This window comes from Elephantulus edwardii, unplaced genomic scaffold (genome assembly GCF_000299155.1).
Source record: "Elephantulus edwardii isolate Elephantulus edwardi_28Jun2011 unplaced genomic scaffold, EleEdw1.0 scaffold00004, whole genome shotgun sequence".
Lineage (NCBI taxonomy): Eukaryota > Metazoa > Chordata > Mammalia > Macroscelidea > Macroscelididae > Elephantulus > Elephantulus edwardii.
Genome location: NW_006399754.1, coordinates 35,669,504 through 35,682,818, shown reverse-complemented (window position 1 = coordinate 35,682,818; position 13,315 = coordinate 35,669,504). Strand labels below are relative to the sequence as shown.

Sequence of the window (13,315 nt, the reverse complement as noted above, 5' to 3'; positions counted from 1 at the left end):
CACGTGGACCTCAGCCTCAATGACCATGACACCAAGAGACTGACAGACCACAGGGATCTCAGCCTCAATGACCATGACACCAAGAGACAGGCCACAGGGATCTCAGCCTCAATAACCATAACACCAAGAGACTGACAGACCACAGGGATCTCAGCCTCGATGACCGTGACACCAAGAGACTGGCAAACCATGGGAATCTCAGCCTCGATGACCGTGACACCAAGAGACTGGCAAACCATGGGAATCTCAGCCTCAATGACCATGACACCAAGGGACTGACGGGCCACAGGGATCTCAGCCTCAATGACCATGACACCAAGGGACTGAGGGTCCACATGAACCTTAGACTCCATGCCCTGAGACCAGAGGAACTTGGTGGCGTCCAGCTACCACTGCTACGGGCTGAAGAGGATAAAACTAGAAGGTCCTGGAGCGAGTAGAAGGAAAATGTGGAACCAAGCCCAAAATCCTAGAAGTGACCAGTCTTAATGGTTTGCTAGAGGTTAGCAGAGCCCTTGGACAATGGCTCTTAGTCAGTTTTTAGGCCCAGAACTAAATGTACCCTCATGACTCAATGAAAAGCAAGACTAAGAGGTGAACAGACCATGTAAGACCAGGTAAGCACAGACTCATTAAACAGACCATCAGGTGACATCAAATGGCAGTGTTTCTTAAGGATAAAACCCAGAAGACAAGAAGGGGCAGAGAGAGGAACCATGGAGGTGGGTACCACAGGGAAGGAGCGGGGAGTATGCTGTGACATTGTGGGGCTGCAACCAATGTCACCAAAAAAAACCAAAAAACAAAACAGTGTCCTGATTTAATGGAACACAACTAGCGCTGTTGACTTCTTCCTAAATCACAGAGAGTCAAAGCAACACAACACCAAAAACTCCCAACAAAGATAGGAAGTGAAAAAAAAAAGATAGGAAGTGGACAGAGAAACCAGACAAATGGTAATGGCCCAACCTCATGAAAACACAATACACACACCTTGTAAAGACCTTAACCCACATCATGCAGCAATTTGTGTTGACTGGTAACCTGAACTGCTGTGTAAACCACCTCAAAACACAACAAAATATTGTTAAAACAAGAAAAATGAACCTGTTAGGGAAAAGAAGTACAAAGCCTTAAAGCTGCACACGTCACATGGCTGGGACACTCGGTGAGAGAGGACGTTTATGGGAGGCAGCCAGCCCCCTCTGTGCCCGGATCACAGAAGGAGGGCCAGGGGCCTTGTCTTCATACCTGGATCTCATCACCATGTTCTCCTATCACCTCCACCAGCCGCGAGAGCAGGTCGGACAGGGCATGGGCTGACAGCGGCTGCTTCAGGGCCCTGAAGATCTGGAAGGACCTCCCGGCGTAGTGCCTGGACGAGCTGGCCAGGGCCGTCTGCAGGGCGGCCTCGCTCAGGTGCTGCTCCAAGTGGGAACCTGGAGGGGGACCCAGACCGTGGTCAGCCTCCACTGTGCCAACCCGGGCATCCTCTCACCGGGAGGGTTAACGCAGCCGACGGGGACCCCTGGTATGCCGCCGCGGGGACTGGGAGGTGCCGTCCAGTCAGGCCTCACTGATGACCCGGTGCACAGAACCAAACCCAGCCTGGTCTCGTGCCGCCCGCCCAATCTCAGCCGTGCGGTCACCACAGCCACTGCGTACGCGATGCCTGAAGCGGCTTCCCCTCGTTTTGAGTGGAGCTTCCTCAGCAGATGCAGGCGGTTTATTGACGGAAGGGTTTGCTCCTCCCCGTCCTAAGGTGATCTCTCCTCCGAGGAGGCAGCTCTCCTCCAGGCGTATCTGGACGGTCATCCAGCCCGAAGGCCTGTGTCTGGTGCTGTGTCTGATAACGTGCTGCTACTATTCTGAGGACTTCCCAGGGCCCATCACTTCGGAAGTTGATGGCCGGGGCTACTTCCTGTCATCCTAGTCTAGAAGCTTCACTGAAACCTGTCCACCGCAGAAAATCCCACTATTCGAAATACTAGAGGCACAACTCCAGCATCACAGCACCGTGCAAGCCGCCCAGTACAGCAAACTGGGTTGGACTTATGTTAGCAGTTACACACGCCTCCACTAGGTGGAGGTCATGCTGATGTGGGACAGGAGCTTCCCACTAACTCCGAGGCAGAGAATAAAGATGTGTGCCCTGAGCCGTGGTCACTAACGGGTGGGAGGCCCAGTGCAGATGGACGCTCTGCGCTGTGGTCACTAATAGGCTAACGAAGGAGAGGGCGGCAGGCCCAGTCTAAGGTCTGGAGCAAGAGGAACCTGGTTCTGACGCAGGAACTTTTTGACTCTGGAGAAAGAAGTATTCTCTGTGAACGTGTTTCCTCATCTTTTGTTTGTGATTATTGACTCACATCTACCTCATCAAGGAGCTCTGCTGGTGTAACGGTTAAACGCTCAATGGCTAACCTGAAGGGTTGGTGGTTCAAACCCACCTGCCACTGCATAGGAAGAAGATGTGGTGGTCTAGCTTTCTAAAGCTCTCAGCCTTGGGAACCCTCTGCACAGCTCTCCTCTGTCCTTCACGGTCTCTGTGAACCAGCACTGACCTCACAGCAACGGGCTGCCCCGTGAAGGGGTGCTGATGGCCCAGAGGTTAACGTGAGTGCTATCTGAAAGGTCATGGTGCAACCTCACCCGGCCTCACCCAGAGAGAGACCTGGTGACGTGCTTCTGTGCAGATGACAGCTGCGAGCCCTGGAGCAGCTCTGCTCTGGTACACGAGGTCACCGTGAATGCGGAGGGAACCTGCTCATTCACTGTGGATGGAATGATGGACAAAGCCCTGCCCAGTGTCTGACGCAGACCGAGTGCACACAGGTGCGTTCTGGTCCTCTGTCTCCGCACGCTAGTCCTCTGGAGCTCTGGTGCCTTAGTGGCAAGGAGCTGTGCTACCAATCCAAAGGTGCACGGTTCAAACCCACCAGACAGGTCCTCTCCTCCAGTGGGATTTACTGCCTCTGAAAAGCCACTGGCGGGTAGGCTACGCATCAGTTCTGATGTGACTGGCCTCAGCATCAATATTCTTCTGTACCATAAAACAGTCTGACGCTCACACCTGGTTAAACATTTGGCTGCTAATCAAAGGGTTGGTGGTTCGAATCTCCCAGTGGCTTCTCCGAAGTGAGAGCAGATGATCTGCTCCAGTGATGACAGCAGCCTCGACCCCACAGGGTCCATCCTAGTTACAATCAACTCGAGAAAGAACTAAACATGAGATGAAATCTCTTAGAAGTCACAATACGCCATGGCAGCTACTAGCTAAGGAAATGATGCTGAAATAACAGGTTCCTTAAGCATCTGCTGTGCACTGGAGGAACCGTAGGAGCATAGTGTTGTTCCATCTGGGGCTGTCAAGGTCAGTGGTTCAAATCCACCAGCAGCTCCACAGATGAAGGATGTGGCACCTGTTTCCACACACATTTACTGTCTTTACCACTCTGGGGAAGCTCTTGCCGACAGTCCTGCTTCTGGTAGCCTTGCAGGAGGGAGCCCTGTGGAGTAACAGTTACAGGGTTCAGCTATAACCAAGAGGTTAGTGGTTCGAACCCAGCCAGCATTTCCAGGGGAGTAAGAGCTGGTGATCATCTGGTGAAGGATGTCAAGTGAGGAGCCCAACAGGACACTCGGCTGTCCCGTGGGGTCACCCTGAGTCAGGACCACCTGGACAGCAGTGCAGACACAGCAGTCACGCACGGAGACCAGGCCCCGTCAGGGCACGACACGGCATATGGTGTTGGGGACGCACGACAGCGTACCTGACTTGGAGTCCTTGAACACAGACACGACGTGGTGCAGGAAGTTAGTGAGCTGCTCTGCACTCTTGCAGTTCTGGTTTTTGGGGGTGATGTCTTCATGGCACCAGAGTGGCCCAAATGCCCTGAAATGAAGCACATAAAATAACAAGCCACGGGCAGAAAGGAACCGTCCTCCTGCATTAAAAAGCCCTCAGCAGTCCTAATCCTGGAGGTGGGATGTAGCTCAAAACCCAAACGAACCGTTCACCAAGTCTTCTGTCTGCCTTAGTCGGCTGACAGCCCAGCTCTGGTGGTGGAGGCCACAGTGAACTGCGCTGCTGATTCCATGGTGGTTCTCCGGCGGTTCGAATCCACCAGCTGCTCCACAGGAGAAAGATGGGCCCCCTCGCCCTGTGTGATTTACAGCCTCTGAAAACCTGCTGGAGGCTGAGCTAGGAGTCGGTCCTGAACCAATGACAATGAGTCTGAGGGTGTTTTTGAAAAGTGAACAGACTCAAAACTGATGTTGCTAATTTAGAGACTTAAAAAAATTTCTTGGCAATACAAAAACCTCAATTCATCAGAACAGTGAGCCTTGAGAAGGTGGTGCATGGAATTCGTTAAATAGGGTTAAACAGAAACCCACTGTGCCTGGGTTGGTTCTGATTCATAGAGACCCTGTGGGATAGAGTGGAACTGGCCCGGGGGTCCACGGTCACCTCGCGGCCATCTCGACGGGAGCGGACGGCCACACTTCTGCACAGGGACTGGTGAGTCTGAACTGCTGATCTTACAGCTAGTAGCCAAGTGCTTAAGCACTGCACACCAAGGTGCCTTCACACTAGGCCTGGGGGGCTCAGTCACTACACTGGGGAATCCTCACATTGGGGACCAGGCATCATAATCAATCCCTGCACTGCGTGATCATCACATTGAGGACCAGGCATCGTAATCCATCCCTGCACTGGGTGATGAATCAGGAGACCCAAAGGACCTGGAGCATAGAGCACGTTGTTATGTTCTGCGGAGTCAGCTATGGCCCAGTGAGTTTGTCACCAGAGATCTGGCGCGCCCTGCCTTGCCCTGCCCTGTTTTCACCACCTCTGACATGCTCGAGCCCACTGTGACGGCCTGGTGTCAGCCCACCTTTTTTTTTTTTTTAGAATTCTCACTTCACTTTAATCACTGATACTCAGCTTTTACAAATAATCTTGGAACAAGTCAGGTAACGAAAGTTCTCAGGACAATTCGTGGTTCTTTACAGGAAGTACTCGGTGGCACATGCTCTGGTTCTCTGCAAATGACTCTTGATGAAGGTCTTCCTTCCCTTCCCCACCCTCGACCTCTTCCAGCTCAGAGCCCAGAGTCCACGAGACCACACTTCACCATCCCCGCCTCTAAGGAGCCCCAGCTGCACTTCTCCGCTGCAGTCTTGTTCGTCCAGGGACAGCCAGCGCCTCTCACCAGTGCCATGCAAAGCCGCACCCCAAGCAGGGCAGCCTGCAGCTTCTGTTCTGCATCAGAATTTGATCTCAGTTCAGCTCGTGTCCTGTCATGCATCACTGTCACTGGTTTCTGTCTTCCTGGAGTTAGTGGCTCTGTGGACTTCATGGGCTGGTCATCTCCGGGGCCCCTCAGAAGCCTCAGCCCCTGGCAGCTCTGCCGACAGTTCAAGTCCTGGTCACCAGAGGGCACTAATGGGCCCCGTTCTGCCTGCCGTGTCACGGTGATGCTCAGAACATCACCCATTGATGGTGACCACAGTGGGAGCTGGGATGTCCACCTGAGCTGCCTTCTACATGCTGCTGCACCGTGCTGGGGGTCTGCCCTGAATGGGGGGGTCTGCCCTGAGTGGGGGGTTCTGCCCTGAGTGGGGGGTCTGTCCTGAGTGCTGGGGTTCTGCCCTAAGTGCTGGGAGTCTGCTCTGAGTGGGGGGTCTGCTCTGAGTGGGGGATTTGCTCTGAGTGGGGGGGTCTTCTCTGAGTGAGGGGTCTGCTCTGAGTGCTGGGGGTCTGCTCTGAGTGCGGGTGGGATCTGCTGAGTGCTGGGGGTCTGCTCTGAGTGGGGGGTCTGCTCTGAGTGGGGGATTTGCTCTGAGTGGGGGGGTCTTCTCTGAGTGGGGGGGTCTGCTCTGACACACAGCAGTTGCATGTACAATGGAAGCTCCCGGCCCTGTGCTGTTCTCACGAAGCAGCTGTGCTTCACCCGCTGTGTCCACTGTGCTCCTCACTGGGCAGGACACTTCCTCCAAGGCTGGTCGCCGGGACGCTGTCCCTCCGAGGCTGGTCTCCACATGCCCCAGGCCCACCTCACCGTCCTGGTCTCTCAGCAGCGCTCAGGCTGCACTTGCTCCATGACAGACCTGTCTGCCCCAGCGTTCGTCCCTGGGCTGCTCTGAGTTCTTCACCAACAGCCGCTTGGCCCACTGCCCACGAGTGGGCTCTCACTTGGGAGCCCTGCAGGATGGAGGAGAAGCACCCAGCAGCGTCTCCAGGCTGCGTGTCTGTGGAGTGGACTGCCTTAGGTCTTCCCCGAGAGCCATCAGTGGCTTTGAACCGCCGACCTCTGGGCCACCAGCTGAGCTCTTTACCACTGTGCCACCAGGCTATTTACACAGACTTCAGCAGATGTCACTCGGAAGAGAACAAACGGCTTTGGTAGAACTCGAGGCTTTCTTTTCCATCCTCAAGGCTCCAAGTGTGAGTTCTCTTCCAAAAGGCTGGTAATAAACCAGTGGTGTGGGCCAGTGCTGTCCCCAGGCCCACTGTTCCCACTGAGGCATCACCTCCTCCATGCACTGAGCCCCTACCAGGACTCTCAGATCCTTACCAGTGGCCATGAGCACTTTGAATCACACAACAGAATGTGATAAACTCATGGCTAAAGCTCATAATTACCATAGTTCTTAAATTCCAGAAATACTAACAGCAAATTATGTTGTGAAATTCAATCACAATGCCATTACTAACTCTGTGGAAACCTTTTAAACTTTCTTCTTCTTTTAATTACTACTTCATTCCCTCTAAAAACGTATTGACCTAAAATTCCAATAAGATCATAGTGGAAACACCAGAATGTCTGGCCCAATTTCTTGTTCACTGGTGTCGAGGTGGAACTGAACCATTTTAAGAGGCAACTGGTGGATTCAAACCCCCAGAGAGGCATGGTTTTGGGTTAGAAATGCAAGTGCCGATGGACTATGTCACCAAAGCTCCTTTTGATAAAATCAACCAAAAGGAACAGACCAGCAACAATGTCAACAGTGTGTCTGCCCAGGGCTCTGTGCTGAGTGGACCACATGAGGGGAGTGACATTGCAATGGGAAAAAATGGGGCCCTGTCCAGAGCACACGGCTGGTATTGTGAACTGTTGAGTCAGAACTGACTCATAGCTGACCCTCCAGTGGGTTTTCAGAGGCAGAAGAATCACCTGGGAGGAGATTGCCCATCTTTCTTTCGTGGTGTGGGCACATGGAGAGAGGTGGATTCAAACTGTATACCTTTGGGATGGCAGTGCAGCTTCTTACCATAGGCCACCAGAGCTTCCTCAGAGCACACATTAGAAGGTCTAAAAATTCAATTAGCATAGAAACGTAGATTTGTGGTGGTCTGATAGCTGCATGCTAGTATCACAAAATTTGTTGTTTTACCTGAATTCTGGGAGTTTTTATAAAAAAAGGAATGCATTTCTGCTTAAGCATGACACAACGATGTTACACAGCTTTCTTGGGGTCCTATCTGTGACAGTGTTGCCGGACCACCCGCCAGGCCGTCTCTGCTGGGAGCCCTGGACCTGTACCTGGTGGTCAGAAACTCGATGAGCTTGTTGGCCTTCTCATCGGTCTCGACGGCCTCCACGTCCTCCACTTCCTGGCTCATGTGTGGGAGGTTCCCGCTGCTGCCTCCCAGGCTGATGCTGGATGAGGTAGAACTGGAGCTCAGCCCAGAGTCGGGCACAGGTGAGGACTGGTCCTCCCTCAGGAAGTCAAAGCCACCTGGACAGAGAGGGGGAGATGGAGTGTAATGTGAGCAGTGGTCCTCCCGAAGAGAGTCACACAGTCACCAGAGGAGGAGTAGTCAGGGACATGGTGTGTGCGCATGAGGACCGTCCTCCAGGGGACACAGTGTGCACAGGAGGACAGTCCTCTACAGGAGGTTAGGGGACATGGTGTGAGCACACCAGGGCAGTTCTCCACAGGAAGTCAGGGACCCGGGGTGGGCACATCAGGACCGTCCTCCACAGGAAGTCTCAGCCACCAGTGGAAGGGTCCTGGGGATCCACAGCCCCGGGGGAGACGGCTAGGGTGCTATGAGGTGACCCCAAAAGCAGTCTACACTGCATCTTTCTGAGGTAAATACTCGATTTTGGTCTAAGATGCCTCAGACAGCCCACATGGTGATCCCACATGCACATATGTTAAGGTTCAAGTGTATTCTAGGAGTTTGCTCTCTTTTCAACTGTGGTTTGGATGCAAGTTTCAGAGCTAACTGGGTTTCTGCTCAACATTCACACACATTCTATGTAGCCAGTGTTTCAGCGAAGCAGACAGCTCATCGTTCTCCCATCAGGTGTGGATGGATTTGAACTGTTGATCTTCTGTATGGCAGGCCAACACAGAACACACTCTACACCCCTAAGGCTCCATGATAATTGGGAAAATAGGGAACCATATTTAAAAACAGGGAATAATGTGAGAGGCTAAAAGGGATGTGTTCCTATGAAGTGAAGTAAGATTCCTCAAACCATGACAGTATCACTTGGGGACTTGGAGGGGACACTGACGCAGGCAGTGCCTGCAGTCTTTTCCCCTCCACCTCGTTAGTGGGGTGTCGTTCCCTGAGTCTCATTACCTGAGTGTCATCACCTGCGTTTCATCAGCAGTATGTCATTCCCTGCCCCTCGCCCTGTCCCCTGCGCCCTGCTACCTGTGTGTAGTTACCTCTGTTTCATTAGCACTGTCTCTCCCTGAGCCCCTTTCCCTGGCCCCCGTCCCATCCCGTGCACCCCGTTACCTGTGTAAAGGCTCTCGGTCTGGTAGACTGGCTCCTGCCCCCGTGCCCCCTTCCCTGCCCGTGTCCCCTGCGTCCCGTACCTGTGTAGAGGTGCTTGGTCTGGTAGGCTGGCTCCTGTCCCCTGTGCCCCCTTCCCTGCCCATGTCCCCTGCGTCCCGTACCTGTGTAGAGGTGCTCGGGCTGGTAGGCCGGCTGCACGGTGAGCGTCTTGGCTTTACTCATCTCCCGCGTCTGCAGCAGCACAGAGGCGATGCTGTGAAAGCTGCTGTTGGAGGACAGCGCGATGAGCAGGTGCAGAAGCAGCTTCTTGCTGTGCTCGAAGACCTCGGGCCGGTAGTGGTCCAGGCCTGGGGGGACAGCGGGGCCCTCGCTGGGCATAAACAAGCTGGGGCTGGCTTGCATTCCGGGGATAGCAGGGATTCTGAGACACCGGAGGAACGGGTTCCAAGCGTGCCTCTGGTTCATAACCATCTGCTTTACCCGCTCGAAGGAGCCGGCTTTGGGAGACAGGACATTCTCTCCTTAAACCGAATGTTCTCATGAAACGCTGTGGGGCGGGTGCGTCTCGACCTTGCTATAGTGTCTGGCATGGCTAACATTCTTCCTTCTGGATGTTCTCTCGCCGGGTCCACCCATCACTGAACGATGCTAATTTTATCCCCTGCTCTCTGGCTGCACCTCTCTGGCTGTCAGCCCCCGAAGCCCTTCCCCCCACAGTTTGGGAAATCTTGAACGCTCGATCCGGCACTTTCTGTACCTTGTCTTGTTTTTCTTTGCACTATGGTTGCATTAGTGTTATTGTGTACTGTTGAATGAGAACCTATTCATAGCTGACCCTCCAGTGGGCTTTCAGAGGCAGTAAATCCATCCTCCCCCCATGGAGCAGGGAATAGTCTTGAACCACGTGCCTCTGGGTTGGCGGTGCAGCTCCCCAGAGTGTGGCTCTCAAGTCATTATATCTGGCCAAGCTGCCCACTTGCCATCAAGTTGATTGCAACTCGTGGCAATACTGAAGGACACAGCCAACCGGCCCTTGGCTTCCGAGGCCACAGTCCTCGCTGATTTGTACGAACATGGTTTACATCCCTTCCACAGAGCAGCTGGTGGGTGCCGACCACCCCCCTTTCAGTGAGCATCTCAACGCCTGTACCACTGAGCCATCCACGTGCTCTGTGCTGAGCACCCCACTACTTCTAGGATCTTTCATGGAGGCAGACAACATTCACCCCCTTAAGACATAATCAGGGAGCACCTGTACCTCCACTGCTGTCACATCAACCCTGGCTCATGGGGACCCCACAGGACAGGTGTCTCATCCAGTTTCCATGACTACCACCTTTCTTGGAGAAGACGGCCTCATCTTTCCTCCACGGAGTACCTGGTGGATTCGACCCACTGACCTTTTGGTTAGCAGCCAACAGCTTTAACCACTTCCCTGAAGGCCCACCTCCTTTTGACTACCTTTGTGGATACAGTGTTTCTACAGGGGCAGTTACTGACATTATAGCAACAGGACAATTGTAAATCATCAGGAATCACTTGAGCTTTGCAGATGTCACAAACGACAATGAGAAATGCAACTGACCAGTGACTTCTGAGAGGGGCATGCAGGCCATCTGGTAAAGGGGTCGCTGCTGACGGCCTCATGTGTGCGTGGCCCTCCCAGCAGGGACCCTGTCGCCCAGCCTTACCCAGGAACACGGCGTGGAGCAGCAAGGGGAGGTGAAGGGCCCAGTCTTCGCGCACACTGTGATCCACCACCATCTCAGTCAGAAAAATGACAGCGATGTTGCATCTGATCAATGAAACACAGATGAACTTCTGCAGAGCAGGGAAGACTAGAGACCCTCATTATAAACCCCAAGCCCGATCAACGGCTGCAGGCACATCCTGACCCCCGGCGAGCCCCCACTGAGTTTCCTGGACCATAAACCTTTATGGGACGGGATGCTCACTGCTCTCCCAGGGAGCAGGTCGGAGTTCTCACCACTGACCTTCTGTAACAGACTGGCCTCACCACCAGCGCTAACACCTGTGGGGTAACGGCTTGTATTCCAGGGAAATGAAGCTCCCCTTCCGAGATTCCACACGGATTCCCAAGAAGCACCAGCTGGGCTGACTGCACACTGAGGTGGTCTGTGGCGGAAGCTGTCTTCAACAGCGTCCTGGTTCCCTTAACCCCGTGCGACAGAGAACTGCCCCTGGGGTCTCCCAGGCTACCTACACACTCAGACAGCTTCCTCTTTCTCCAGGAGAGCCGCTGGTGGGTTTGAACTGCCAATGTCCAGGTTAGTAGCAGAGGCCTTAAGTGTTAGCCCACCCAAGACCCACTGGTCTGAAGTCGATACCAACTCCTGGCATCCCTGAGTGACTGAGAAGAGCCGCCCCCTCGGCCTGCTGGTGGCCATCATCCTGGGGCAGACCACCAGGCCCTTCTCCCATGGCGCCAGCGAGTCCCCCTCTGTCCACAGTGCTCACCGATGGAGAGGCCCTCGCAGGGTGATGGTTTCAGGGAGGTAGTCGACCAGGGGCGCCCAGCAGCCTCCGGTGCAGGGCATCGGCAAAGGCTGCGGCTGCTTGGTCTCCACGATGGTCAGCAGCCAGCTCGTGTAGGGAGAAACGGGGTCGTCTGCCGGGAGAGGCCAGCTCGTGAGCTCACAGGAGGTTCCCACGCTCCCTCCGAGGTGGCCGTGAAGCCCAAGTGAGAACCGAGATTCAAACTAGTGCTTGAAAAACCCCAAACCAAACAGCCTGCAGCAAAACGTCTGCCGGCTAGTGGCCCAAGATGAGATGCATGGTGAAGAGCCACGCAGGGCGAAAAGCTGCTTCCTCCTGGCTCCTCATTTGACTCAAATGCAGCCTGCTATCGTCAGTTTGCTCTGGACTGAAACCTTCTTTGGTTCTTTCAAACCCCATATCCTTTCAATACTTATGATGACAGCAACAATGCAGACCAGGAACATTAAGGACTAGAGAACCAAACATCGAACGTCCTATGCTGATGCGAGGGGTTGTGGCCCAAGCCCCAGTGACAACCAGGGAAACCCACCCAGTCTGCCGTGCCTCACCTCGCCCCGCCTCACCCCGCCCTGCCCGGCATCCCCCCACCTCGCCCCGCCTCACCCCGCCCTGCCCGGCATCCCCCCACCTCGCCCCACCTCCCCCCGCCCTGCCCCGCCTTGCCCCCACTCCTGCCTCACCCGGCTCCATTTCACCCCACCACACGCAGCCCCACTCCCCTCACCTCATCCCATCTCACCCCACCCCACCCCACCTCTCTGCCTTGCCCCACCTCACCCCACCTCACCCCACCTCACCCTGCCCTGCTCCACACAGCCTCGCCCAGCCCCCTCTGCTGTGCCCACCGTGATAGCCATGGTGTCTGCTCACATCTTTGAAGGTCTTGTTCCCCTTTTCTGGCTGGCCCCTAACATCAGGGATTTTTAACACTTATGAACTCAATTTACTGCCAAGTTTGAACAACTCACAGCTGACCCTCCAGCAGCTTTCCAGGGCTGTAAATCACACATGTGAGGAGACGGCTCAGCTTCCTCTCTGGGGTCCACTGGTGGATCTGAACCACCAGAGAGGCTTGACCTCGGACTAGCAGCTCAACACCCAGCCAGGACTCCCAACAGTCGCTCTTGTAAGGTGCCATGGAGTCCACCCTCACTCCTGGTGCCTCCCTACTTGTACCCTGCCTCCTAGTGCCCCACTGTGTGCACCTCTCCTGCCACCCCCCACATATACCCCACCTCCTGGTGCCCCCCTGTGTGCACCCCACCTCCTGGTGCTCCCGGTGCACATCCCGCCTCCTGGTGCCCCCCTGTGTCTAACCCGCAGAACTCTGGTGGTGGTGCAGGTAATGTGTCTGGCTGCTAAACCAAAGGTTGGCAGTTGGAATCCACCAGCAGCTTCGAGGAAGGAGGGTGGGCAGTCAACTCTGTGAAGATTTGCGGCCCAGGAGTCCCATGGAGGGCCCCCCAGAGCCACTCAGTGTACTGGGGCTGGGGCTTTGCCCCTCCTGGTCCCAGTGGTGCCTGGTGAAGTGTTCAACTCCTAGCCGTAAAGGTCATCATTTCACACCCACCTTGGGAGAGAAGTGCAGGCTGCTTCCGCTGACAGTGGCAGCCTCAGGGACCCTGTGGGGCAGTTCTGCTCCCTCAGTGTGGGTCACATGTGACTTGGGGGCAGTGTGTATGTTTGTTTATTTTGGTGTGGCTGTGGCCTGAACCATGTCAGCCCCACCCATGCCATGAACACTTCCCCCACAAGCTGTACCCTGTGGTACATTTTGCAGCTAACAGGAGAAGTAACTATAAAGAGAACAAAACCCTAGAGGGTGGTTTCCTCCATCCTCAACAGTGAATCACACGTGGTCACAGGGCAGCATTCACTAAGGGGGCAATGGCTTTCAAACAAGGAGGAGGACCTGGGGACAGAGACAGTCGATGAACAGAGCCAGAGCAAGCAGAGTGGGGCTGGTGAGAACGCTCACAGAGCGTGAAGAACAGCCCTGCTGGGACCGGACAACCTGTGCTGTAACTGGGACCC

General features: G+C 54.7%; 1 protein-coding gene across 1 annotated transcript in view; it reads right to left on the bottom strand.

The window, feature by feature from the left end:
- FRY (furry homolog (Drosophila)) overlaps nucleotides 1–13,315 on the bottom strand; it is a 257,892-nt gene that overhangs the window by 59,476 nt on the left and 185,101 nt on the right. Inside the window, exons 37-42 of the mRNA XM_006879581.1 lie at nucleotides 11,240–11,390; nucleotides 10,453–10,556; nucleotides 8,923–9,108; nucleotides 7,548–7,743; nucleotides 3,771–3,892; nucleotides 1,252–1,439 (exon numbers count right to left, since the gene is read on the bottom strand). Of these exons, the coding sequence (XP_006879643.1) occupies nucleotides 1,252–1,439; nucleotides 3,771–3,892; nucleotides 7,548–7,743; nucleotides 8,923–9,108; nucleotides 10,453–10,556; nucleotides 11,240–11,390 (947 nt within the window). The remainder of the gene's footprint in view (nucleotides 1–1,251; nucleotides 1,440–3,770; nucleotides 3,893–7,547; nucleotides 7,744–8,922; nucleotides 9,109–10,452; nucleotides 10,557–11,239; nucleotides 11,391–13,315) is intronic.